Here is a 27,721-nt window from a genome sequence, read left to right as displayed (position 1 = left end):
TTACGGGCCCATGCAGAAGAGAAGTTCATTTAACAGAAAATTGAAATTAAAGATAATTTGTAGTGTACGATGCATAAGGAAAAGGCTGACACACTGCTGCTCCATATACAACATAAGAAGATCACAGGTTCATTATTTTCCTCATTTTCAGTCTCACTTACGCAACTGTGACTTTACAACACATAATATTAGTCACATGACCCTACACATGACATGATATTACTGTAACAATTTGTTTAGAGTTGCTGGTGTGTTGTGACTGGTGACATTTGACCTACTCTGGATATATGCTGCTACACAAAAGCTGAGAAAATCTTCTCTTCTTGTTGTTACGTTGAACTGATCCACAAAACACTAGGTCAGCGCAGCTTTTATTATTTTTTATTTAGAAGCACAAATACTCTGCTTGAGTTTTGTGAACTCTTATAACTATTTCTCTGTACTAAAGACGAAAATGTTGTGCATCTTATTCTACTTTGATTCATGGGATGGCTGAATTCATTTGCAGATAACAAATTTTTTCACACAAACCAAATGAAAATCTCACAAATATGATGATAAAATATGAGCTACAAAGAGCTACATGAAACACCACTCCACTTGCTCCTACATTTGAATACTAGTTGTCACAATTACTTGTCACAGAATTTGTTTTCACGGTGATCAACTGAATACTACGACAAAGCCAGAGTTCAGACTAGTGACATCAATTTTAACCATATACCTTTATATAGGCAGGTCCGTATATTTTGTCCACAATTTACAAAGGTATAAGTCAAAAACAAAACAACTACTTCACAGCTGATGACCGGGTGCTGGGGGGGTGGGGGGTGGGGGGGTGGTTGGGAGATAAGCTGCGCCGGAAATGGAGATGTCGACTGAAAGAGGCCGCTTTGGTATTAATTAAACAATGCCCATTTTAATCATAGCTAATTATATTTGCAGGCAAGGGTTGAGAGGAGTGAGGGGGCTGAGGCTGATTGTATCTCTGTCTGTGCTCATTAGTGCGGTGGAACTGTCTGATGGCAACATATGGCTTCTGTCCTCAAATAATCAGCAATATCTCTGTCACAGATGATGTTCAAAGTGTGATTATAGGACAGGTTGGTACAGTAACAACCAACAGCTGAACAGAGCTGCCTGGGTATCAACAGAGAAATGTGAAAAAAAAAAAAACTTCTAGAGCTGCTTTAAAGCTAAAAAAAATGTGCCGTCAGACAGTAAGGAATGAATATAATAGTCTGGAGTAAGCTATGAATATATCTGAGCACAAGAGAGCGTGTTTGCAGCCTAACCACCTCCCCACTGGTTAAATTGTTAATTAATGTTGCGCCCATTTATCAGTCAAATGGCTGCTAATTATTCTTTTCAATCTCATCTGCCTTGAACCACATTTTAAACTCCTTTCTTTCCCTCCTCCTTTTCCTTGTCAATAATCCAGCCACCGTACATTCTTCCCTCGGTTTCTTTCTCTCACAGGGCTGCCTGTTATCTCTGCTCATCATGACTGTTTCCTATCCATAAACATTCAGGAACTCAGACGTTGACCCCCGATTCCTGGCTGACCTGGAGGTCGTGAGCAAAAAAGACATGGGTACTGAAGTGAAATCATCATGACTGTCTTTTAAAAGGAGAAACATGTAGCGAGTCGTATGGGGAACTGTAGTTAAGAATATGAACACCAGCCTCTGTTTACAAGCCAAAATGTTGTAATCAGATTGTCTCAGGAAGAAAGTCTGTGTGATCACTTTCCCATGTCAGGTATCTATCCTTTGTCTTGGCCTGATGATGGTGTGTGTGTGTGTGTGTGTGTGATGAGCCGAGGTGAGAACACGCTCCCAGCTGCAGTCCCATAGCCTCCCTGTCTGTCTCCTCCAGCCACAATCAGCTACATCCCTAAAAGCGGATTATTCAGTCCACCCAAACCTACTCACCTAAGCTCAGAAGGGACTTTGGTGTCTCTCTCTCACACACAGTCACATACACACAACGGGATTAGCATGCATGTTAAAACATAGTGGGGGAAACGCGCTGCGCCCACACTCCCGCGTCTGTATTAATGAAATGCGAGAGGATCTTTAACAAGACAAGAGAAGATGGACAAAAGAAGACAAAAGTGATTTAGTGTTTACAATTATATTGAGGCACAATGCATTTTATTTTTTCAATTATGTTGTCATGGAGGACAACAATGACTTTCAGCCAAGTTATATGTTAGTGGCTATGCTTTTTTATTGTTTAAAAATGATAGGATAGCATACATGAAACCAAAAAAAAGTTGAAAAAAAAAGATAGATAGATAGAAGAAAAGATAGATCTGACTAATATGAAAACTATATTTAAAAATGACTATTTTGCAGCAATGGCAAAAGTGTCTGCATCGTCATAACCTGCCTGTGTAATTATGACATTATGGGAAATATTTAGGCCCCTAAAAGATGATTTGCATTACTGTGTCATGATGAGACGCGAGAGCAGTAACAGACAGAGAAAAAGGTTTTCAATAAAAACCAGAATGGATGAAGAATGAAAGAGGAGGTGGAGCGAGAAAGAGAAATTGGAGAGACACAGGAGTAAAAAGCGACAGAGATTTTTTTTTTCCCCCTGTCTGGTTTTCTATAAGAGGAACGAGAGGAGATAAGACTAAAAGGACTGTCACTCAGAGGAACAATCCCTCCAGTGTCCCCTCTTGCTCCTGCTGCTCCTCCATCCTCCCTCCCTCTCCTTCTCTCTCTCTCTCTCCAATTTCCACAGATTCCTGCTGAGATAGAGTCGCTGTTCACGGGGACAGTTTGCTGACATCATCTGCTACATACTGAGTATCCTGCACTCTCACTGTCACTTCAGTGACAGGATGGACATGCACATACACAAACACCCACAGACACACAGAGACCTGACCGTTTCATTCATCACCGTGTGGAGATCTTAATCATTATTAAGTAAATATTCATTTTAATTTAGTCATTTAAAAAATATATTTACAGTACCATTTCTGTAACTTTAAACCCTGTATCGATCATTCTTTTGCAGTACAGTGTAACACGATTCAGTGAGCAGTTTCAAACTCCGTGCTACAGTAGTAAGGTACACTTCTTATGGATATTAGTTACGGCTAGGATTGTATATGTATCAAATAGGCTTGAAGCAGAGCATGACATCAAGAAAACTTATTTAGGAAATTATAAGGTAAAATGTGCCCATTACACTGTACAGCACAGATGACAGCAGAACAAACCAACCACAGAGAACCGCAAATTAGACATGCTTATGGTATATATATGTATAATGTGCAGGAATTGTGATAAGATATATGGATATCGCATCTCTTTTCAACTATAACAGCAGGGACTGCACATAAGTGGAGTGTGGAGAGTGCTTCATATTGTGTTCAAGTAAAAAATGTTTTTGTACATAGTCACAGCTTGTTCAGCAAATACAGTTTTGGGATGCAACAGGCTAGGGCTGCAACTAATGATCATTGTCAAAATCAATTAATCTGCATATTGTTTTTTTTCAGTTGAGTGATTAATTGTTTGGTCTGTATAACATCAGAAAAGAGTTCAAATGCCCATCACAGTTTTCTAGAGCTGAGGGTGATGTCAAATGTTTTGTTTTGTTCAACCAACAGTCCAAAAACCAAAAACATTAAATTTACCACAAAGTCGACACAAGGAAAAGCAACAAATCTTCAAATTTTAAACAAGAGAATGTTTGGATTTTTTTTTTTTTTTAAACTTAAAAACAACTTAATTGATTTTTTGATTATCAAAATAGTCGCTGATTAATTTTCTGTCGATTAACTAATTAATTACTAGACTAACTGCAGACCTGCAACTAGTACATCCTTTGCTATTCCCAAGGACATTACAAATGGTCACACAGAAAACAGCAGTCAGAACTGGAGTCTCAGCATAGCTTTGTCTTTATTTGTCAAGGATTAGTATTTAATTCAACTCAGGCTTATAATGGCTATTCAGGGCTAAATTGCAGCTCTACAAAATGCCATTAAAGAAAATGAAATCAAAAGAAAAAATAATGATATAGGGACAAATAATTTTGAAATCACACAGCAGTAGCCAATGAACCTGAACCTGAAATAAAACATGACCTTTATCCCAGCTGAAGAGCAGGACGCGGACAGTGAGTACAGAAATTTGAATAAAGCTATGGAAGTCTGTGAGTTCACTATTTGTATAATGCTAGTCAATGTGTTTATGGCAAATTAGGCTCAGATGAATTGAAAGCATCCAGAAAAAAAGTTTAGTGCTAATCAAAGGAATTGATTCAGACGTTATCAACAAAGAAGAAAAAAAGTACTGATTTTTAAAGACAAATTAAATGCATCAGGAACAGAAGAGCAGCTTCCATCCTTGTGGTGAAGCAAACTGGATTAAGTCCATCTCCATAAAGGGAGATAAAACAATCATTGTTTCACATGCGTTCAGCATTCCACAATCATTGCATTTCAACAGGCTGTCTCCAACCCCAGAGAAAGAGGCTGATAGAAGAAAGTTATCACATCCCTGAGAGGCTGGTATTCCCCTCACCTCTACATGACCTCTGAAGCCGTCTCTCCCTGTCTTCAGCATGACCTTTGACATAGTGTCAAGCTGAAAGTGTGTGCAACAGAGGTCAAGACTGAACCATCTTTTTATGGGGATCAAAGACGTACCGTTTAAAATGCAAGTCAATGCTAACGGGCTGAGAGTCAGCTTTGGGCTCCTCTTCGTTTGCTGGTCCGCCTTTACCTCCACCCTTCCCTTTCTTCTTAGAGGTGGAGGATAATAACTGCTTGGTTTCTGGGCAAAGACCCTCTGAAGAAAAGATAAACAGTCAGGTCAAACAAAAGGGCTGAATATCTATTTTTTTTTTTTAAATTAAGAAACATTATATAAATATATCCCTTTATGTAATAAATCTAAAACATACTTCGTTGCCCAACACTACGTACAGTCCTTAGGTCAATTTAATTATCTCAGTGCAAGTATATCTGATGCATGATAGAGATCTTGTCATCCCTGCTATGTGTACAGTAGGTGCTGTATCAGTGCTGGAGCCTGTTCGGTGTGCTGACCTCAAGATCAACTGATGCCTTCATCCTCCTGATGTAACTGATGAAAATGTCTCAGTTGCTCCTTGATTCTCTGCCTTATGGTCACTTGGCTCATCTGCCTCATCCTGATGTGTACACCCCAATATCATGTCTCCTCTATTTGCTCACAGACACTGATCACTCCTCCGGCACTTGGGCCTCATTCTGGGCCATACTGAGCTGCCTCCTGTGAATGCTGAGCTGCTGTTTAATGTGCCTCATGCGTGCACTCCAAATTCTTCTATGCCATCATATCTGTCTTTCTCTATGTGCATGTTTGGAGGATAGAAACTGGCTGCTTGTTTTGCTCTTATGCACACGGAAGGTAAGAAATGATCTGGGCTCACTGCTTCACACGCTGCCTGTCTGACCTCACGTACAACGGCGCCAGCATTCTTCTTGTTATCGTTATGCCGATGTGAGGGTTGTTATGGTTGCAGCGCAGCCAGAAATCTCTTCTTGTTATCTATGATCAGCTGAAAACTTCAGTTTACCACCACAAAACACACTCACACACCCAAACTTAAATGTTTTTTGTTCATATACAAGTGACACAAAGGAATTGCACTTTTTTTTACGTGTTTGTCTTCAAATAGATTTCAAGGTATTTGACTGTAAAAACATAAAAACATCTATCACATCTTCTATATAATAAAAACACTGCACAAACTTAAAGCGGAATGGGACTATCACTAAAGTTTAAGAATCAAGATATAAGTACATGTGAAGCATTACAGATTTGACAAGTGGCCTACTCATCAGGCAGCGTTTATCAGACAAGGTCCAAAATTAACACCCTACAAGAAGTAAACATTGGGTAAATTGGCTTCTGTGGAGAAATAAAGGGGGGTAGGGTGAAACATAACACCAGGTTTAAACCAGTGTGTTTTCAGTGACTAGACCAGATAAGAGCACGTAGGAATGATAATCTCGTTGTCCCCTGCGCCCACAGGAAAACTGTAACACATTCAATGTGAGTGAATCAAATACTAATGACTATGTCAGTGACAGGCTCATGGATTGTGGAGTTCCCTTCCACTTTAACATCAGTCATTGTCAAAAAAGCTACAACTAGTTACTTTTGTGGTGGTACATATACAGTGTATGCTGATGAAGAAATGAAGAGTCTCTATGCGTCACTGGCAAAGAATTAGGCATCGGCAAGACTACGTCACAGTAGGTCTACATTTGACTCATCGATTAGTTGTTTGAAAACTAATCTGCAACTATTTATATAATCAATTAATTGTATAAGCGAATTCTCAAATCACAGCTTCTTAAATGTGAAAACTTTCTGCTTTTCTTTGTCTTATGTAATAATAAATTTAATATCTTCGGGTTTTGGACTGTGATGGGGGTCTTTCACTATTTTCTCACATTATATGAGCAGCAGAGAATTATTTGAAAATTAAGTCTGCATGAAAGCAAACAGACTCTTCTGTATTTTCATTCATTCCCTTCGTCTTATGTATGTGTCCTTAAGAAAAGTCAGAAGAGAAATGAAGAGAAAGTCTGTGGAGAAACAGACAACCAAATACACACCAGTAGCTGTGGTGGGAAATTACAAGGAAGTTTACAATGCTGGCATCTGGCAATGAGTCATACTATGCCTCATATCAATACTCATATGAAGAGGAAAACTCCCTGGCACTGAAAACATTATGAAATGCTTTCACTTTGGAAGAATTTTATATACAGACAAAACAACGTCAAAGAGTTGAGCAACATGCTAATGTGTGCCATCGTTCAAATATAAAATTTGCAAAAGGCTTAAGTGCCATAACGCGATCAGTTAAAATGATACACCTCAACCTATCATGACAGTAATACCAATGTACTGAGAGACTTTATCCAGGTATATTGCCGTATCCATTATTTGACCTACCCCTTATCAGTGGAATAGTGCCATCTTTGCCCTAATGTCCGCATGGAGTCTCAGATGAACACCACTGAATGTCTGCATTATTTTCATGCCAGAAGATGTGTGTGTCAGTATGTCTGAGACTTTTGAGTATGCAAGTGTGAGGCAGTGAAGAGGATGTAGGTGAGGTTCTCTTTCTAAATGTTTTTGTTTTCTCTTCCCTCCCGGTGTGGAGCCGTGGGTTTGGAGCAACAGAAGGTAAAATAAACAGAGAACAGACTTCCCCCGGAACACAGGCAATCCCCAGAGGAATCCTGGGAATGTGGCCCGGGATGTCGGGCCTACCGCTCTTACCACATCCTGAAAACTGTCTGTAGAACCCCAAAAGCCAAGGAAAGACAGAGAAAGAGCTCTGGATGTGTGTTTTGATGAAAAGGGATACCTATCTATTGCTGTCCAATGTCAAACTGCACATTATCGTAAGCAGCAGATGAGTTTGATATGTGCAGCATCTGTAGTTTTTCTACCATCGTGACACATGTGGAAGTCCTTACCTTGTATCCGAATCTTGAACTTCCCACTCTGTCCAAAGCCACCCTCGATAATGCCACTATCGCCTGTCGACAGCGTGACCTTCAACCCCACAAAGAGCTGGAGGTTGGTCTCCTTCTTGAACAGGTTGCGGCCAATCACAGTGTAATCATCACTAACCTGAGCACAGAACAGTGGGAAAGAGCCTTATGAGCTGGAGAATTAATGACAGATACAATGGAAGATCCAGATGTGACAGATGTGATGTGTGTGCAAGCATGAGATCTAATTATGACTCTGAAAATGTCAGGATGTGTTTTAGTTTGATCTCCTGCTTCCTTCCTCTGATGTCTAGATCTTGCAAGTTACCATGATTTCACTCTGCCATCTTGGCCAGATGAGGAAGAAGAGCTGATCTTCCGTCCTGTGCCCTCATCAACTGTACCGTTCATTGTCAGCCACATTCTTCGAGGCTCGCCGCCTAGCTGTCTAGCACTCTCTCTTTCATCCTCCTGCACATTATATGCTATATTTGTTTGTATTTCTTGCTTATCATCCATCACTGAGTCAATCTAACCTGCCACTAATCTGATAAGAGGGGGGCACCGCTCTGTCTCCTGCTCACCCCCCACCGCCAGCTCTTCCTCCCTCTTCTTCCTAACCCTTATTCATTCTTGAACATTTGACCCTGACGCCCCTCAAGCGTGACTGATGCGCTGATAAAAAAAAAATACAGTTGCTATACACGTCTGACAGACCGTATGAATTGTGACTGGATGAGGCTGTCATATCTCAGAAATGCAAGTAATGTGTTCTTTTACAAAAGGGAATTCTTACGTCTTGAAACATAACTGCTTCATTCTGGGAAACAGATGAACAACAAATGCAACGTCACATGACCACGGTCTGACCTCTCGCACACACTGTTCTACTCCTGAGTCAGTGACTGGAGCTGTCAACAGCCTGAGGTGCTAACAGCAGGAAACTAGTTCACACACTTGACCCCTGACCTGAATCCGACCCTGCACGAGGGTGCGCACAGAAAAACCTGACTGTAACACGCAGAATTACCAGAGTCATAACATCTACAGTGAGTACACAACCGAAAATGCAAACTGCAAGAAGTTGAGGGAGATGTTAACTTTTTGAAAAATTGTCAAATCAGATGTTGAAGTCCAATAAGAAAACAATTGATTTAGATAAGATGAGATATAGATCGGTATGAACTGGAGCTCGGGATTTAGGACAGAACGTAAGAGCAATCACACAAGAATGAAAATCAAGATGGCATGTGAGAGAGAGACATAGGAGTAGGGTGAGAGAGGGAAAGATGCTGAGCCAGAGAGAAATGAGGGCAGAGTCAGGTTAACTCACACAGTCATGTGGGTATTCCTGTGCCACTCAGGTGTGTCCAAACAGCGCCAGCCTCTGACAACTAGACAGAGCTAGTGGCGTCAGGCGGCCACCCACACACACCTCTGTGTCACAGCACATGCTAAGGCATGTGTACCCAGCCATGCCTCATGCTCAAAGACTGCTCAGCAGGGCTGCATATGCATGCTTGTTTGTGTGTACGTGTCTGTTTATGAATATACAATAGGGGCTCTGTCTGAGAGGCATGCTCCAGTGCCACCAGCAATGAGAAACATCCAAAGAACCAGAGCCAGTAGAAGTACAAGGTGATAGAGAGGGCAGAGGAGCAAGGACAACACTCAGGAGTGAGAAGAAAGGTTGATAATCATGAAAAACACCATTTTAAGAGTAAATAAAAGAAACTACTGAATATCCACTTACCCTCTCCACCTGTCCCTCTTTGTGTTTGGTCTTGTAGATGCGCAGACGAGGCAGGGCAGTCTCAGCAAAGCTTTTATCTTCAAACCCCTGTAACAGACGGCCTTGGAAAGCTAACCGGCATGCATTGGCGTGGATGTCTGTGTCCAGCTTGGAGCCAATCACAAGGCAGAGTGAGGGACATGTGACAGGCCGCTCAAACTCCAACAAGGCCCATTGCTCCGGTTCAGGTCCTGGACTTGTCTCTCCCTGACCTGTGACATACTCATCTTGGTAGAAGTACTCTCTGTCGAAGGTGAAGGGTGTTTCCAGGGAGCAGGGCAGTGATGGAGATGGTCTAGTGTCAGAGGGAGGCTCGGAGGAACCAGCAGGTGGCAAGCCAAAAAAGGTCACCCTCGCCATGACAGTCTCATGACCCACAGTGATGTGGAACTTGGCACGGGTTGCAAGAGAGCCCTTGAAGTAGCCTATCTTCCTGACGGAGATGACAGCTGCATAGAGCGTGCGCAGGGACCCTGGGGTGCATACCACACCCCGCTCCAACAGTTTAGGGTCAAACTGTGTCACACACACGCCCACACGATCCCCCTGCATGGCCCCTGACACTGGCTTCCGAAACATCTGCACGGATTTTATCTTCTTGGTCACCTGATAACAGAGATACAAACAATTACACAGTGTGAACACATTTGGACACAAACAACATACATTTCTAGCATCACAATGTAATACATTTTTTATCCCAACAGTCTGGGAAAGCTACACAATTCACAGATACAAGAGAAAGCAAAACCTGTATAGATACAGAGTATATTGGGACTAAGCTGCTTCAAGTTCATAGCTCACAATGTTACCTTATCACAAAATACGAAATATATTTTGAATTTAACGACCATGTGTGTTTTAATATTTTTTTTATGACATTTTCAATCATTTCTTCAGGTCCAAGTTTTTTTATTTTAACATTTAAAACCTAGAAACTAAACATGAGATTAAATACAGAGAAAACATCAGCTATTATCTCCACAGTACAGGAATGTTTATAACATATCAATTGAAAAGCCTTGATTTTTTTTCCTCAATAAAATATGAACACAGGTAAGTAAACACACAACAAACACACAACTTGCATTTTAAGCTGCTTCTTTCTTTAAAAGATAACAGAGCTATTTGTCAAAAATATTTGCTATGCCCATTAATAGCTAACACAGCCCATGATCAAATTTACTGAGGTCAATCAAAGCAAAAAAGCCTGAGGAAAATTAAAACTATTCTATGTGGTTTATTTCTTGGGGATAAATATTTTGGTCAAAGTTTTTTGTGAAAAATCATATCTAAATTTGGATTCAAATAAGGTAAAACATTGATAAAAACCTTGAATTGTTTTTAAATTATAGTTAATGTGCTTTGTTTTGATTCAATAAATGATCAGAAAAACCACAAGTATACAAACAGACAATAAAAAGATAGGCATCTATCTGTCTGCCCGTTTGTCTATCTATGCATGTTTGATAGTCATGGTAGTTTCTGTGGTTGTATTATTTTTGTCCTCTACCACACACTGACCAAATCAACAGTAATCGACCAGGTTAAGGCTCCATAGTGACTGGTAATTTAGCCATTTGCTGCCACCAAGAGGTAAACATGATAACTGCAGACAAAACTGCTGAGCCTAGCTGAAAGTTTGCATCTGTTCTATATTAACTAACTCCTGTGCTGCCAGTCCACCCCCAGTCCCTTCATCCTTCTCTCACATTAAACTGACACATCCTCTAAACCCACTCAGCCATCCCTCCCTCTGTCTGCCCACTTCCAGTCAACTTCTGAACCTCCAAACCTCTGTGGTTTTTACCAATGCATTTCCAGCTCTAGGGACTGTCACTTGCTTGTAAATATCAGAGATTCTGAATTCCTGCCCATTTTTTGGGGCATACCTTTAGAGCTGGGATTTCCACAGTGTCGTTAATGGCCAGCGACCCCTGCAGGATGGTGCCGGTCATGACTGTTCCCTGACCACGGATGGAGAAGCAATGGTCCACAGCCATCAGAAGGTCACCTCCTGGGTCTCTCTGAGGGAGGTATGTCTGTTTCTTCAAAAGCTGAGACAGACAACCAAAAATGTATTTATGTTTTCATTCCGTTCTCAATTTGCCAAATCTGAAAAAGTTGACCAGAAAATAATGTGACCGATAAATCAACTCATTACAAATATATTGTTGCTGGCCAATAATTAAGAAATGCAGTACAGGAATGCCAAAGATAAATTTGAGGTAATTTAAAACCAGTGTGCGTTAAATAATACATCCAACATCTTTGATTGCAAATGTGTGTGTGTCATGTTTTTATATTGAATCTTTACAAATATCAACATGTGCTTGTTTAAACTACATTTATAACAATGGAGGGGCACCAGTGTGTTGCAAGACTTCACCTCTATTAACTCTGGCACTCCCTGTGGCTCCTCTGTGTTAGGAGCCTCCGGGCCCCCTGGCTTCGCTGCCACAGCAATCACTGGACATTCCTTAAATCTGGCAGACAGAAAAAAAGTCATCCTGCAATTACCTCATGCTTTGATGTTGAAGTAATGATTTAAGTTGCTTCGAATAAAAAACATTGAAATGATAATACATGTGGGGCCTGACAGACAGACAGCTGGAATGCAGAGATGAGACACATTTTGTGTTGAATGATTGAAGAGATTGAAGACATTCAATCCTGGGCCACTTGATGTGTGTGGGATGCCACAAACCACTTAACGTTCTGCGCCCACATTTCACAGCCACAACCCTCTACACTTATCGCAATTAATTGTTTTACATACTATACTTCACTACAAAATGCAGACCTGGTGCTCTCCAGTGTTTTGTGCAGTCTCTTGGTCATCTTCTCGATGGCACTCTGTCTCTTGTTGGGTGGCAGGAGGTCAATCTTGTTCAGGACGACCACCATGCGAGGGCAGGTCAGCTCTCCTATCAGCAGACACTCTGCAGTCTGAGTCTGCACCCCCTTGACCACATCTACCACCAGCATCATCAGGTCAATGATTTGAGCACCTAGAGGAGGCAGAAAAATGCAGACAATAATCGAGAGTATACCTGATTTTACTGACATAGGAAAGAAACAGCAAACTGAAGCACAACAGCACAGCTATTTGCTGTTAAAGACATTCCTGCTTCTCTGTTGTGCGTCTATAAAAAGAAGTAAAAACTCTAAGTAGAGTCTACAAGGGGACCATGAAGCCGACAACAGCAATACAAACAGGAATGGACATAGACACCCAAGAATAACAGTAGAACAAGAAGAGAAATTAGGGGAGGGGTGCATAGAGGCAAAGAGAGTAAAAGGCTGGAGGGTTGAAACTAGAGCTGCAGCTCACTTGGTTGTCTTTCCTTTCCCTCTTTTCTTTTCCTGACTTTGGCAGTCTCTCTTTCCTGTGCTCCCCTCTTTTCTCTCCTTCTATTTGGCTCCCATTCTTTCCTGTGCTCTCCCCACTTGGGACAGGAAGGGAAGTTTAATACATACCCCAATCCCCACACTTTCCTTCCTCCCTAATCTACAGCATGTGCCACCCCACTGGCTCACAGGTTTCATTAAAGTGTGTTGGTTACACAACACGGCAGCATTCTGTGTTTGAGCACCTATAGTCTGCTTTAATATCAGGACCATTACTTCTATCAAAGTCTGCCTGTGTCATGCTCTTCATGGGATCTTGGTTGTTTATTTGTGTCACAAACAAGGACTAAAAGACACAGCAGGTAATTATCTGCTTTTCTAAACCCCCACAACACTGTAGTTATATCTCCTCATACTCTCAAACATCCAAGTCAATATGACATGATTATCATTGATGCTTACAGAGAGAAGGCGCCCCCTGCTGGAGAGGTCACCTTTGTGGGTAGTAACAGCGAGAACATACTGCAGTATATACAATACAGACTCCTACACTGGCCATAACTGCAGCACTTAGACAGTCAGATCTTTGTCAAGAACACAAGGTGGGACATGTAATAATGTATCATCTCATTGTGAAGTGTTATTCACAAACTGCTACTAATCGCACTACATTCTCACACATAGGCTACTTCCACAAAGCAGTATCAATGTTTGTGCTAACAGTTTCTTTTTACAGTAATGTATGTAGGTTTTCTTTTAAACGTAGTTGTACAGACTGAAAAGCTAGAGCTACTGAAGAGCTACTAAGAACCTATGTTTTTTCCTGTAAAATACTAATGCCTGCAAGGAACTTCATCTCTAGACTTTCAGATTAAAACAGCTCCACTAACTTCACTGTTTTTTCAGCAGTTTTGCCTTTGAATGATGGTGTGTGCCTGAATGTTAACGTTAAGACAACATGCACTTTCATATCAGGACCCAGGCATTGTGTGTGCTGGTTCACTGTCACACTGTCATGTGTTACTGGGACACTTACTTACACACACAATAAAATAGAGCCATTGTTCATTTTAGTAGCAGCATCTGTTCTTTTCCTGCTATGACAAGTATACAGTGAAAAAGGACTATTTAAGAGACATGTATTTATGTGTATGCACTCAGTTGACAGTTTATTATGTATACCTGGCAAAAAATTAATGCAGTCTGAAACAAGTTCTGCAAAAAATCCTCCCTTAATGAAGGTTATAATGTTCAGATGTGGTTCTAACATTTAGTCTATTCTCATTGGTATAAATGAGGTGGATATATAATAAACGCCTCTGAATATGCAATACAGTTAAACAGCACCGCAATTTTCTTTTGACTGAAGCTGGTGAAGTATGGTTGCAGTTGCCTCAACCTGTATCATTAGCCACTGGTGTAGTGGTCAACATTTCCTGCCTGTGTGTATTCTATGATGTGTTTACGACCCTTACATTTGTTGTCATCAGAGTGACATCTAGCACCAAAACTTGTTGAGAATTCAAGCAGCTCACCCCCAATGATAGTTCGGATCAGAGAGGCGTGTCCCGGACAGTCCACCAGGGTGAACTGCAGGTTGTCATACTGCAGCTGCCCACCCCGCAGGTGCTCAGGTAGATCCACCGTGAAGGAGGAGAAGCCGAGGTCCAGCGTGATCCCCCTCTCACGGGACTGCGGGTTCTTGTCGAAGGCAGCCGTGGATGCGGTGCTGCTCAGCGCCCTGGCCAGCGACGTCTTCCCACTGTCCACATGTCCGAGCACTCCAATGTTAAAATTTAACGTTTTAGTGCGACTGTCACCATCAGACTCGGACATTTTGATCCCAGTCTGGTGTGCCGTTAACTGACGTAATGTTTTGTTAATCTGACCTGGACCTTGAACTGAACACCAGGCGGCACTGCTAACTGTCCGTTTCTTCCTTCGCACTTGTCAATTAAAACCGAAACACACCAAGTTGTTTTAATTAGTTTGTGGCATTTATAGCTACAAAATATACGTGTCTATAAATAGAACTTTACTTTGCTTTAACAGTTGGGAGACACTACTTCCCTGTTGTCAGTTACTCCATACTAAGAACAGCATGCTAAAGCGGATCGTTTTTTCAGTAGCTAACTAAAGTTTCAAATAAAGAGGAAAACTGATTTGCCATGATGTCTATTTGATCAAAACGTAATTGCAAAATGTTATTTAAAAAATGGTGATGAAACGTCCCTATCTTTTTAATTCTGCATTAATTTGCGATTCTCATCTACTCACTGTCAAGTTTCTGGCAGTTTCTACTACGACTAAGCAACTGAAACACAAACGGAAGTGAAAACTGTGAGGGGCGGTCTTTGATTGATGGGAATGCTTGACATAAATTTTAGCCAATGAATCTGTTATTTGAGTTCACAAGATCCAATCAATTTACTGGATAGCCTAAATGGGCGGTACTCCAGGGTATCACTTCCGTCGAGGTTCCCTAGTAACCCACATGGAAACTGATTTTCCTGTGTTTTGAGTTTCGGCGCCGATTCCGGCGGTGAGAAACGATCTGAGACATAGGAGACGTTTTTATTCACCTTAATCCCTCCTTACAATTTGTACATCTCAGATTTGTAGAAGTAACACAACTATGAAGATCGAGGAGGTAAAAAGCACCACGAAAACACAGCGGATCGCCTCTCACAGTCATGTCAAAGGACTAGGGCTAGACGAGGCCGGGAATGCTAAACAGAGCGCGTGTGGTCTAGTCGGCCAGGAGGCTGCAAGAGAGGTAATATTCATCTTTCACTGCACCTATGTTATTCTTGTATTGGTTGGATGAATGACTTATGGAGCTGAGATTTTTTTGCGAGGAAGATTTCGCTCAACTCAGGCGGTGTGGTACACCAACAGGCTAGCTGAATTAGCACAGTGGTGTCGCTGTTTCGTTCTCAGGTCAGCGGTGAGTTCAAGGAAAAAGGTTCACCCTAAACAGACGTAACATTTACGTAGTTTGTTTCCCAATAAACTCGTTCGATTTGTGAATTTGGTTAAAGACCAAATGTACATATGAATCTAGAGACAATTGAAGTACTAACAGTGCCAGTGGCAATTTTATTGAAATACGGGGATATTTTCTCAGTTGAAACTGGAAGACCCACATTCATTTAAAATTACGATGTAATGTTCCAGGCAAAAAGTAATGTGTGTCCATATTTTGACACATATTCACTGACAAAGGGCCATCTTAAAAAATGCTAACAGATACAGTGGCGATTACAGACACAAGGACATTGTTTGAGATACTTCATAGTCTAAAGTCATAAGAATAGTAAGCGGCCATGTTACCATTTTAAAAAATAATAGAAGAGAATCGATTTATATTTGTACTATTCCAATATTAAACATACGTGGACAGATGAACAGATTTTCCAAAGGCTCAAATGTGTTATGGAGACATTGCAGAGACTTGAAATTATGGGAGCTACTGCAACTGTCAGTCTTATGTTTAATTTCAATTGGAGCTGAAACAATTTATCAATTCATTGATAAGTCAATCTAAAGAGAAATAGTTAGCTAACTACTTTGATAATTGTGGAAAAAAAGCCAAACATGCTCTATTTCAAGGTTCTCAAATGAGAGGATCTGCTGCTTTCATCTGTCATACCATTGTAAACTGAATATCTTTGAGTTTTGGACTTTTGGTCAAATAAAACAAGACATTTGAAGGTGCCGCCCAGCCCAGTTAACTGAATTCTTGAATTGACTTTGATGTTGTGATCAGCCAAGTCAGGCACAACCCTGACAAAGCAGTCTAAGCAGCAGAGTATGATTCCAACGATTGTATGTCATTATATAATGGTAGTATTTTTTTTTTTGTCACTGTCCAGGCCTGTGGCATCATTGTCGAGCTCATTCGCTCAAAAAAGATGGCGGGAAGGGCAGTGTTACTGGCAGGGCCACCTGGTACAGGAAAGGTAAGTGTTCAGTGTTCATTCAATACAGAGATAAAACTTAAATGAATGTGGCTTCTGTTGTTGCTGCAGATTGTGACCCTTAAATTCCTTTTCTACCTCTCCTCCCTTCAGACTGCCCTCGCCTTGGGTATAGCACAGGAGCTGGGAAACAAGGTGCCTTTCTGTCCTATGGTCGGCAGTGAGGTCTACTCATCTGAAATTAAAAAAACAGAAGTACTGATGGAAAATTTCAGGAGGGCCATTGGTGAGTGTCACTTAAATAGTTAAATTCAATTTGTTTGTTTTGTTTTGGTAGGCTCTGACCCATTAGTGTTTTCAATTGTAGTAATGGAAAAAAGCTTAGCAAGAATTTAATTTACACAGGTACCAATTCTAAATGCTGGTAGTTGACTTGTCGCCATAGTAGCGGCAAGAGAGGGCAAATGCTACAACAAAAGGAAACGTAGAAACAGCCAAAATCATATAATTACCAGATCTCCTACTGAGAACTTTTCTTTTTCCGCTGAATGGTACTAATGAACAACAACGTCATGAATTATCCCGAGTATCTGAAACATGGTCTCAAAAAAAAAACCACCCCATTTTCATTCCCTCCTTTTGTATTGTTTTGGAAGCACAAGTTTTAGCTCGTAGAATCAAAACTGTCAGAATGAATAGTGTTTTTTTTTTTTAACTGGGAGAACTGAGCCTTTAATGGTTCTTGAGGTCTTGAGTTCCTCTGATTCACTTCAGTCCTGTGGTTTTTGCATCTTTTGGTGTAAAATGATCTTGTATTTGTTCAACTTAGCCCCTCAGTGAGAGGTCCTTGGGCAGAAAGAGAAAAGTGTTTTGCTCTCCCCATCCTCATGAGCTGAAAGGCAACACTCTGCTGCGGATTTGTGAGAGTGGTGTTGAGAAGGAAGGAAGGCCTGAGCGGGGGAAGGGGTCTGTCTGACTGCTGATGGTACCTGTCGCAGGGGAGGAAATGGAGCTTAGGCAGAGAGGAGAAGTGGTCATCAGCACCTTCGCTCCTCCCCTAGAACAGGATCTGCAGTGGGAGTGGGTTTCATTTGAAGGTTGTCATCACCTTGCCGATAAGAGCACCATGACAGACAGTCCTGCCTTAAGCAGTGCTCTCTGACCCCTACTACAGAAGATCATCCACCTGTGTGCTGCTCATACTCAGGGCCACAGGCTGCATGAAAGAGTAACAAGAATGTGATCATGTTACACAGAACGATGCCCAGACGTTTCATTGGCACGCGTGCACATGTTCTCCCCCGGTAATAAAATGCGTTGCTCAGTAGACTGAGGGATGTGGTGGCTTTGTTGATACAGGAATATAAAGGCCCGATTGAGTTCTCACTCTGTACTCTGCATGCGTGTGTGACTGTAATGTCGCCTGCCTTCAGGACTGCGTATCAAAGAGACAAAGGAGGTGTATGAAGGGGAGGTGACAGAGCTGACCCCCTGTGAGACTGAGAATCCCATGGGTGGCTACGGAAAAACCATCAGCCACGTCATCATCGGTCTGAAGACGGGCAAAGGAACAAAGCAGCTCAAGGTCAGATTGGGAGCTATAATCTTTTTTCCTATCCTCTTTTATTTATACGTCCTACTGCTACTTGTAAAGCAGGTGTCTAGACATGATTTTTTATTTTTTATCATCATCTTCCAGATCCTGTTGAAAATATGGTCTTTCCCTCTTAACTAAAATTGATTAAAAAACAAACACACCTTCTCTCTTCTTCCCCATGTGCATCCTGACAAACTATTTTGGATACTCACACACACACATATACTCTTATCATCCAAGTCATATTATATTATGATATTCTACCATTATGTTTCATTCTGACACTGAAGAACGAGGTAAGGAAAAATCTCTTGTCTTCTTTCCTTAGCTGGATCCCAGTATTTATGAGAGTCTTCACAAAGAGCGTGTGGAAGTGGGAGACGTCATCTACATTGAAGCCAACAGTGGCGCTGTCAAGGTATTACTATATCACTTTCATGTGTCACTACCTCACAATTGTCATGAATTCTGATCAGCCAGCCGTTTTATTTCACCTGACTTTTTTTTTTTTTTTTTTTTTTTTTTCTTGATAGTTTCAACAAATTAAATATTTCAAGCAAAAATTTAAAGAAATTCTTTGTTAGGCCAAAGCTTTTCTATGCTGCCTGTCCTCTTTTGTCCTTCATGGTGATGTTCTTTCATCTCTCTCAGCTCTGCATGAAAGCTCTGCTGCATTTCTACTGTACTGTGGAATGAGGGTCTCTCATTCCTGCAGCTCTTTGCGCTCCCTCTATCTCATCATCTCCCACAATTTCTCTTTTCCACCAGCGGGGCTTGTGGCCTGTGTTGACAGGTTGCGATGATGGCTCCTTTAATCAGTGCAGGTGGGCCGGGGGCGCAGGTCGGCTCTAGTCAGAGGCCAGAGAAGGAGGGCTGGACAACACATTTGTTACTGTTGACAGCCATCTCATGACCTGCCTTCTCAAAGCCTTTCATCCCTCAGCCACATGGCCTGCTCAATGCGATGGGCGGGCACTGGGTTCAATCATACACCTGCTCTCCCTCCTGTCGTGTGCTGTCTTTGTTTCTCTGTTCTCCAGAGATTCATTTTTGTTAAACAGCAGGGGTTTTGTTTGTTTGTTTGTTGTTTAGTTTTTTTTTTATTATTATTATTAACACACTTTGGTATTACTCTGTCTTTGCAGAGACAAGGTCGTTGTGACACCTTTGCAACAGAGTTCGATCTGGAGGCTGAGGAATATGTGCCGCTTCCCAAAGGTGATGTTCACAAAAAGAAGGAGATAGTCCAAGATGTTACATTGCACGACCTGGATGTTGCAAATGCCAGACCCCAGGTACATAACTGCAAATGTCCTGTAGCATTGTGTTAATACCAGTGCAGCTGTTTATATCTTACCGAGTTATTCCCTATATTTTTAAAATAAATGCTCACTATTTGATCTTAGGGAGGCCAGGACATTCTTTCCATGATGGGACAACTGATGAAGCCAAAAAAGACAGAAATCACAGGTAGGGAAAAACTACAACTACCCCAGTCCACACCAAGCCGCTACTTGACTTCTGTTGTTTCAATCAATGCTCTTTTATCCCTTTTCCCATTTCAGATAAGCTGCGTGCCGAGATCAACAAGGTTGTGAACCGCTACATTGACCAAGGCGTAGCTGAGCTCGTACCTGGTGTGCTATTTGTGGACGAGGTGCACATGCTGGACATAGAATGCTTCACCTACCTTCACCGAGCACTCGAGAGCACCATCGCCCCCATTGTTGTGTTTGCTTCTAACAGGGGAAACTGTTTAATCAGGTAAAACGTCTAAAATGTGCTTAAGGGCAAGAAACACAATCTTAAAATGAAACAGAACAGAGTCATTTTCTTGCTAAGATGTAAGATTTGTAGTATTAACAATCACCTGTTGTTCACCAGGGGGACAGAGGACATCAGCTCCCCACATGGGATTCCTCTGGATTTACTGGACAGAGTAATGATAATCCGCACCATGTTGTACACGCCACAGGAGATGAAGCAGGTGAGTCTGAGAGTCACAGTATCTCCACGTGTGATGTACGACATCTTGCCTGAGCATGTGTCACTCATCAGGCTGTGGTTTGTAGATCATCAAGATCCGTGCACAGACTGAGGGGATCAATATCAGCGAGGAAGCACTCACACACCTGGCAGAGATTGGCACAAAGACCACACTCAGGTAAAGATGAACGTTTTAGTGTGTGTCACTGAATAGTGTGAAGAAATTCTGGCATTTACTGGATACATACTGTTATGTGAGCATACTGAGTGGCTCCGGTTTCCTCGCAGGTACGCTGTGCAGCTGCTGACGCCAGCCAGTCTGCTGGGCCGTGTTCAGGGGAAAGAGACCGTGGAGAGGGAGCAGGTGGAGGAAATCAACGAGCTGTTCTACGACGCCAAGTCTTCCGCCAAAATCCTCCAAGACCAACATCACAAGTTTATGAAATAAAACTGGATTTCTATTTTTTTTTTTCTTCTTCTACATGTTATCAACCAGTTGTTACATGGTTCACTTTATGTCTTCATTCTTGTTTCATGTTTTGTTTCTTTGCATTTGTTTTTCCAAAATGTCATTCTCCTCCATGGCTCCTTCTAGTGGCCTTGCTTCTGCCACATTTACTGTAGTAGTACTAATAAATTCTAAGTTTTATTCATTCCGTTTGTTGATGAAAATAATTTTTTGAATAAAAAGGAAAAACACAAATGTACTCAAGTTTTCTTTAATATTTTTGGCTTGGATTGTTACATTTTACTGACATTTACTGGCACTAGCATGTTTCCAAGAGGTTTCAAGCTTTTCAAATTTTTGCCATAATTGTGACATCTGACAATCCATCACAGTCCAGGCAAAATCATATGTTTATTTTTAATATATAAATCTAGAAATGCTTGTAAGGCTCATTAATGTTTTGCAGTTCTTTTATTCATATGTTGAAATGTATCAATTGCATATGGCATTGTCTTTTGTTTTTTTTAGTACCCTGCACCATTAAAAAGTGAGGGAATGCCAGTGAGAAGAAACCACAACAATGGCCAAATAAACAAAAAATTTCTATTTTAAAAATTGTATATGTATATAGAAATGAATGGGTGTATTAGGAACTAGTCTCAGTTAAATGTAAGTACAAAAACAGACCATTATTAAACTGTTGTAGTGTAAAAAACCTCAGGACTCTGATTAACAACATGAGGCCACTAAAGAAAGGGCTTTTAGCAGGATTTTTCATGGACTGAAGTTCAGCTGGAAAACAACTGACACTAAACCCCTAACATGGAACAGGTGTTGTCCTATCATGGTCAGGAAGTCTCCTGCTACTTTCTGACTGGTCGAGACGAGCGCGTGTTGAGAACAGTCTCTGCTCCCGACCTCACGCCACTGAACACAGAGGGAGCAGTTTTACCCATTTTCTCTGTGAAGGAAAATAAACTACAGTCAGTATATTTCACTGTTAATGAGGCAGGGATAAAGGTTGCGTAAGACTGTTGATATGCTTTTTATAAACACACACACTTCATTTCTCATCTCACTGGAAGCGAGAGAGAGATCACAGTTAGATAGGAATCTCCCATCATTATAACCCTCCTTTCCTCTCTGTATATGGAGTGGAAACTTGAGCATCATGAGAAACACTCCTCACACACACTCACTGCCAAAATTTAATCTTAGCTTAACCAGATACTGGAAAAAAAAAGACTGTTTGCTTTCAATTCCATCTATAAGAATAGTGTCAAATCATATGGTTGTATATTTATATATATATATATGTATATATGTGTGTGTGTGTGTGTGTGTGTGTGTGTGTGTGTCCTCACCGCACTCCTCCATTACTTCAATTGTCTTGCTCTTTGCTGGCTCCCCAAAACCCAGTTTGTTCTTTGTTTCAGTCAGATCCTCCTCTCTCACTTCAGGGCGCTGCATTTGTTCATCTTCTTCCTGACCTGGCTGAAGGGCAATAAAAAGTAAGAGGTACAACAACACATCAGAGATTTCTGACAACAATTCTTTCAACAATATGAGAAAATATATCCTGTGGACTTACCTGAGACATGATGGTTGAGTAGTTGAAGATATCCTGTGAGAAATTCTCCTCTCTCTCAGCTGTTGCTCTTTTTTCTCCTGTACGTCCAGCCCAGCACAGCACAGACTCACATATATACACAACCAAGCAGAGATTCCCCAGTGGACAATAAATCTGTTCTTAAGACTAATAAATGACGCAACGAGTGCACGGGCTCCTCCTTTTTTCTGTCTCTCTGCCTCCACTTTTTCTCAGGGTCAAATGATGAGGTCACTGCTACAACTGGTGGTAATACACCTCCCAAAATGAATCCCAGAGATGCAAGAACATGACAAACGTCTGTCTGTGTATCCTCCTCCTCCTCCTCCTCCTCCCTCCTGCAGTCTAACCACCACTTTCTAACAGCACTGGTAACAAGCAAGCAGGGAAGATTGGATTCAAAGTTCAGTCATATGATATGCCTCAATAGATAAGTAGCTGTCTGTCTTAAGACATCAAACTTCCTGGCAAACTTTGTACCATGTCAGACTCACATGCAAACATCTGTAAATGCATAACGAAAGAGAGAAGTAGAATGAGCATTGCATTGCCTTACAAGAATGCTGTTCCCACCCCTTCCTGCTTATTCTCCATAATTACATCATTATTCCGCCTTTAGGGACCTTAAAACCAGTGGTGATTAGTACAGATGAAAGACCAACAAATAACTAGTTTCCCAGCAACATGTCAATAAATTGGTGATATCAAGCTTTTAAGCTCTAATAGAGTAAAAAGGAAAAGACAAAAAGTGTAAAACAAGCATAGCGTGCAAAGTGTATACTTTGTGACAATATTCATTTGGAGCAATGAAAATGGCACATTTTTTTAAAACTTAGGTGAACCTTAAGTAGAGGAACCGTATGCATCATTTGTAGAGTACATAACAGAAAAAACAATGGTTATGATAACAGGCTTGTGGACATCACATTTTATGAGACAACTGAAATCCAAAAACAAAGTGTTAAAATAAATCTAAACAGCTTTTTATAAACAAACTGCAACTGAAGTCCTTGATTGTTTTATGAACCCAAATTTAAATTAGTCAGATTAAATATATATATAATATATCATCTATGTCTGAAGCAAGTGTCCATAATTTATACAGGTTTTATTTGTTGTCTCATGTCCCATGTTAAAGGCCTGAAAAACAGCTGGAAACCTCCAAAATAGTGAAAGGAAAATATTACAAATGCAGATTTTTGGTCATTTGACCCCCAACATTTCATACTTTTTAATTATAGAACTACAAATATGAATTAAATTGCCTTGTTTTATTTGTGTAGGACAAACCATCACTGTAAACAAATCCTTATCAGTTTCAGTCTTATAATACAATCATCTTCTTTGTCACCCACAATTAGATCCCAAAATAAGTCCTGCCATGTTTCTTCGTACTTGCATGTAGCAAGACAGGAATGTTACAATGAAAACATCACACACACACACACACACACACACACACACACACGCACACACACACACGCACACACACACATACACGCACACATCCTTGTTTTTAATTACATTGATGTTGACCCATGATTGACACAATGCATTCCCTAGCCGCTTACCCTAACCTTAACCCCAACCCTTAAACCAAGTCTTAACCCTCAAACAGCCATGTGGCGTGTGTATGTGTGCACGCGCACATACACAAGAGGTCTATTATCAATAGCTTTTTTAACTACTCTTTGTAGCGGAACACAAGTTTTCTTCCTTTTTTAGTCATATTTACGTGTGTTTTTTTCTGTACTGGGGCAAGAGCTGAGTCCTCACAAACTGAATAAGACGAGTCTCTGTGAGAAGAACAGCAACAAACACACCAAGTAGACACACTGCTCCAATGCCAATATGGACCAGCCTCAGCAACCAGCCGCTGTCACAGCAGAAAACACTCTGAAACCAGAGAATGAGAAAAGTTCAAGTTAGGGGCACTGATTTGAACAGGATTAAACACAGTTTACAAAAACACCCTCAATCTGTTTCAGTTCATTTAAACTGTTTTACAGTTTTTGCCTCAAAATGAATGCACTGCAATGTAATGGCCCCACATGAGTGGAGAATGAAGAGGCATGATTCTCTTGTACCTCAGAAACTGCTGTGACAACTGCACTGACAGCAAGTGCCAGTAGTAGAAACGGGGAGGGCAGGAGGCCTCGCAGTGGTTTCCACTGACTGAACTGGAAGTAGTGGTGTATGTAAAGCAGGCTGTGTAAGATGCGGAGGCCCATGTTGAGGCAGTTTGCCAGTATAAAACCAACACCGCCAGCCCACCACGTCAGCAAGTAGGACAAGAAGAGGAAGGACACAGACAGAGCCAGCATCACCAGGTTGTACCTGAGGACAAAACCACAGAGTAAACTCACAGGTTAGATGCTGTGTAATAACTGTATTTGTGTCTCTGTGTATTTTTACGTTCTTACTTGTCAACCTCTTGTTGGCTCATGGCAGCAAATACAAAACACTCTGTTACACCATTTACAGCGAGCAGGAGGACGTAGCAGCTGTAGCATCGTAGCAAAGTCGGCCCTTTAACAAAGTTAAGCATAATATAACTAAAATACCAAACAAAATATAATTTCATATCTTGTTATGTGTCATATCTTGGTGTCTCTGTGACTGGGTCATTGTTCACTGACCTGCTCCACTGCTCAGCATAGAGCCGCCATAAATATCCAGAGCCAAGTGTGAGAAGGCGTAGCCAAACACTGAGATAATCAGACCAATCACCAACACCAGCTTGAGCAGACACTCCAGGACATCTGCTGCAATGGCAACTTCTTCCTGTAGACACAATACAAAGTAAAACTGAACACTGGTTCTCACACTAGCCATTCACAAAGACATGTTGGTGTTTATTTCCAAAATTCACACCTGTTTCTGACTTTTGACAGCACGTCCTCTCTCCAGCACTTTGGCAAAGAAGATGTAGAAGCTTTCCTCGATGGGTAAGAAGATGAAGCGTGCCACCATGGAGCCCAGATTATTGACGATATCATAAACACCCTGGTCTCCAAAGCTGAGAACGTTCAAGAAGGTCATGACGTAACGCTCACCCTCTGTCAGGATCTGCTTCAGGAACGACTGCTTGAAGAAGCTCCATGTGAGCCGGGCTAAAGTCCAATCAACCAGCGGCTAGAAAACAACGCAGGGATAATTAGTCCTTTACGATAAACAGCACATCTTGAAACTCATCAGTGTTATTTTGTGGATTTTTTGATTTTGTGTGATAAACTGCGCAGCTCCACTACCTCTCCATCTGCTCTACAGGGCAAGAGATCTCCAACACGGTGCAGGGGAAAACTCTTTTTGTTTGCTTCTTTAGAGCCCAAGAAACGAATAAAGTAAAGACCATAGCACAGCACCAGGAATCCTGTGTACATCAACTATGAAAATATTAAAATTAGTGACTATAAGAGACATATTTTATGAAATAATGACAAAGACTTCGGATGATTTCTTACATGAGCAGCAGAGAAGATGTAGAGGCCCCATTCAGGGGCAGACACCACCAGCACTACAGTTATACTGCACTTAGCAATCATTGCTAAGCTTTCAGCAACCACCTTCAGGTGGACAAACATGTGAGCCTGAGCCAGGACCCAGAGGGGCTCAGCCAGAAGCTCCTGCACTCCTGCCAAGGCAAACAACACCACAGCAGGGCCGTAGTACGGGACAGTCTGGGGATCTGGGACCTCCAGGAGCCACAGCCACACACAGACCAGCAGGGTTGCCCATAACACACCGAGAGGCAGCCTGAGAGGTAAGAAAGGGAAAGACACACAGGCAAACATCCAGCATGAATACACAAGATCAAATGAACACTCCTCTGTGAAATGATGTTGTAAATTCAACTCACGTCAGCCATAGCAGGTTGATAACTTGTCTCCAGCTGTGGTTTGTCCCAGATCCCCCACTCAGACAAGCTCTCCGGAAAGCCTCTCTGGATAAAAATACTAATGTGGAGTACAGTAATGTAAGCCTGCATAATAAAGACACAGGAAAACACGCGTTACAGCAGCTGCTGGTGCAGTGAATTGTGGAGGCATTGTGCTCCCTCTTGTCTTGGCTGCTGACACTGTGTTCCCATCACAGAACTTATCATATTTACCTGACATTGACGACTCCAATCAGCTCTTTGGACACAAAGCGCAGTGTGAATGCGTTCAGTAAGAAGGTGAGCACACGGAACATCACCTAAGATAAAAAAAAAAAGATTAAAAAAAAAACAAAAAAACAACAACAGTGAAAAACAGATCAAGCCGACATATATTAACTTGCAAAACTTTGAAACACTGGGCTGGTGTGGTGTTATAGTCCAGCTGTGCGTGTTCACGTACCTGTAACAACACATTATACGATGCTAGAGTGGACGCATTCCTCAGTACATCTTGAGTGCTCATTGTGGACTCCCTCTAACCCGCTGAAAACTTTTATCAAACGCAAACTAGACAAACTACCCGCTGCTTTCTATGAAGAAAAACCATTCTAGAAACATACTGTGGAAACCCGTCAGTGTGGCTGTCTACAACCTCATCACAATATGTTCTCATTCCTGAAGACCGAGTATGAAGTGATAACTGTCTGACAACAGTGGAGGCTGGTAGTAACACTTCCGTACACATTGTACGGAGACACGTTACGCGGTGACGTCAAAGAACATTATGTTCAGCGTAGTGCCGCTAGAGGGTGTAACCATCCTTCTGATAATCTGCAGGAGCTGAGTGTAGTACACAAGTTATGTCCCTTGAAAGGTCTCTTCAAAATCTCCAGCTCTATGTAATGAGCAAATATTTGTCACCAACATATTGATACTGATACTATCAGATACAATCTATATTCACAAAATTACATTTGCCAAGAAAAAAATCAGTCTTCTCTCAAACTGATCCCAAAATCTATAGGCCATAAAAACATTAGCATTTTTCACTTCTGAAGTTCTCCTTTCTTTCTTTCTTTCTTTCTTTTCTTTCTGTGTGTATGCTCTGTTTCATTTTTCAATTCCATGAGGAGTAAACAAAATTAATCAATTTGTTTTGATTTTTAAATACAAAAACTAATATGCCTCAATGGTGTCTGTACAAGCCCCATTTAGTTCTGCTGATGAGTAATTCCATGATTAAATGTGTGATAAACTCTGAGCCTATCCAGTAGTTGATAAAGAATGAGGGGACTGCTACCTTAATGCAAGAAATTTCTTTGCTGATGTATAATCAGCGAATCAGAGACATTTCTGATAGTTATTTTACAGCTGGCTGTACAGCAGGATGTTAACTGACAGCTTGTCAGACTAGTAAAACAGGTAGTCACATCAAGCCCAAATCAATCTTATCTAAACAAGAATGTTTTCAGTTTCTAAGCAGAACAGGTGCAAATTGCCTCCTGTGTTGTCCATAAGATAGTGTCCACTGATATTGACTTGGTTTAGTAATAGATCTACAAAATAAAATCAATTCAAGGGAAAATATGTTAAAAGTGTGAACACGTGTT

General features: G+C 41.2%; 4 protein-coding genes across 4 annotated transcripts; 1 reads left to right on the top strand and 3 right to left on the bottom strand.

Moving 5' to 3' along the window:
• Positions 1-3,902: 3,902 nt before the first annotated feature.
• On the bottom strand, positions 3,903-14,966 carry eefsec (eukaryotic elongation factor, selenocysteine-tRNA specific). Its single transcript, XM_022744805.1, has 7 exons — positions 14,207-14,966; positions 12,124-12,331; positions 11,710-11,806; positions 11,213-11,377; positions 9,282-9,926; positions 7,511-7,667; positions 3,903-4,817 (listed from the first exon to the last, which is right to left on the bottom strand). The coding sequence occupies exons 1-7, from the start codon at positions 14,505-14,507 to the stop codon at positions 4,636-4,638; spliced, it is 1,755 nt and encodes a 584-aa protein (XP_022600526.1). The 5' UTR covers positions 14,508-14,966; the 3' UTR covers positions 3,903-4,635.
• A 188-nt stretch (positions 14,967-15,154) lies between these two features.
• ruvbl1 (RuvB like AAA ATPase 1) lies at positions 15,155-20,877 on the top strand. Its single transcript, XM_022744803.1, has 11 exons — positions 15,155-15,447; positions 16,547-16,633; positions 16,745-16,877; positions 18,025-18,176; positions 18,517-18,606; positions 19,334-19,483; positions 19,595-19,658; positions 19,754-19,952; positions 20,073-20,175; positions 20,261-20,352; positions 20,463-20,877. Exons 1-11 carry the CDS (start codon positions 15,307-15,309, stop codon positions 20,620-20,622), a joined length of 1,371 nt encoding a protein of 456 aa, XP_022600524.1. The 5' UTR covers positions 15,155-15,306; the 3' UTR covers positions 20,623-20,877.
• A 2-nt stretch (positions 20,878-20,879) lies between these two features.
• Positions 20,880-22,555, bottom strand: LOC111221451 (musculoskeletal embryonic nuclear protein 1-like). Its single transcript, XM_022744804.1, has 3 exons — positions 22,214-22,555; positions 21,987-22,116; positions 20,880-21,583 (listed from the first exon to the last, which is right to left on the bottom strand). The coding sequence occupies exons 1-3, from the start codon at positions 22,220-22,222 to the stop codon at positions 21,486-21,488; spliced, it is 237 nt and encodes a 78-aa protein (XP_022600525.1). The 5' UTR covers positions 22,223-22,555; the 3' UTR covers positions 20,880-21,485.
• A 932-nt stretch (positions 22,556-23,487) lies between these two features.
• On the bottom strand, positions 23,488-26,819 carry rft1 (RFT1 homolog). The gene is made up of 10 exons (XM_022744802.1): positions 26,572-26,819; positions 26,343-26,428; positions 26,091-26,213; positions 25,696-25,987; positions 25,483-25,617; positions 25,106-25,366; positions 24,871-25,015; positions 24,655-24,760; positions 24,319-24,568; positions 23,488-24,127 (listed from the first exon to the last, which is right to left on the bottom strand). The coding sequence occupies exons 1-10, from the start codon at positions 26,632-26,634 to the stop codon at positions 23,963-23,965; spliced, it is 1,626 nt and encodes a 541-aa protein (XP_022600523.1). The 5' UTR covers positions 26,635-26,819; the 3' UTR covers positions 23,488-23,962.
• Between the last annotated feature and the right edge of the window lie 902 nt (positions 26,820-27,721).

This window comes from Seriola dumerili, unplaced genomic scaffold, assembly GCF_002260705.1.
Source record: "Seriola dumerili isolate Sdu_G_001 unplaced genomic scaffold, Sdu_1.0 BDQW01000088.1, whole genome shotgun sequence".
In the NCBI taxonomy this organism is placed as follows: Eukaryota; Metazoa; Chordata; class Actinopteri; order Carangiformes; family Carangidae; genus Seriola; species Seriola dumerili.
This window is presented reverse-complemented; position numbering and strand designations above follow the sequence as displayed.

Bases quoted from the DNA above. Each gene is read 5' to 3' on its own strand.
- eefsec (XM_022744805.1), bottom strand. From the start codon at position 14,507: ATGTCCGAGTCTGATGGTGACAGTCGCACTAAAACGTTAAATTTTAAC. The intron at 11,807-12,123 runs GTCTGCATTTTG...TCTGTCTGCCAG, and splicing joins AAAACACTGGAGAGCACCAG to ATTTAAGGAATGTCCAGTGA. The intron at 7,668-9,281 runs GTAAGTGGATAT...TTCTGTGCTCAG, and splicing joins AAGAGGGACAGGTGGAGAGG to GTTAGTGATGATTACACTGT.
- LOC111221451 (XM_022744804.1), bottom strand. The intron at 21,584-21,986 runs GTGAGGACACAC...TTTCCTTCACAG, and splicing joins TGAAGTAATGGAGGAGTGCG to AGAAAATGGGTAAAACTGCT.
- ruvbl1 (XM_022744803.1), top strand. From the start codon at position 15,307: ATGAAGATCGAGGAGGTAAAAAGCACCACGAAAACACAGCGGATCGCC. The intron at 19,659-19,753 runs GTAGGGAAAAAC...TTCCCATTTCAG, and splicing joins AAAAAAGACAGAAATCACAG to ATAAGCTGCGTGCCGAGATC. The intron at 20,176-20,260 runs GTGAGTCTGAGA...TGTGGTTTGTAG, and splicing joins CGCCACAGGAGATGAAGCAG to ATCATCAAGATCCGTGCACA.
- rft1 (XM_022744802.1), bottom strand. From the start codon at position 26,634: ATGAGCACTCAAGATGTACTGAGGAATGCGTCCACTCTAGCATCGTAT. The intron at 26,214-26,342 runs GTAAATATGATA...TTTATTATGCAG, and splicing joins ATTGGAGTCGTCAATGTCAG to GCTTACATTACTGTACTCCA. The intron at 25,988-26,090 runs GTGAGTTGAATT...CTTACCTCTCAG, and splicing joins ATCAACCTGCTATGGCTGAC to GCTGCCTCTCGGTGTGTTAT.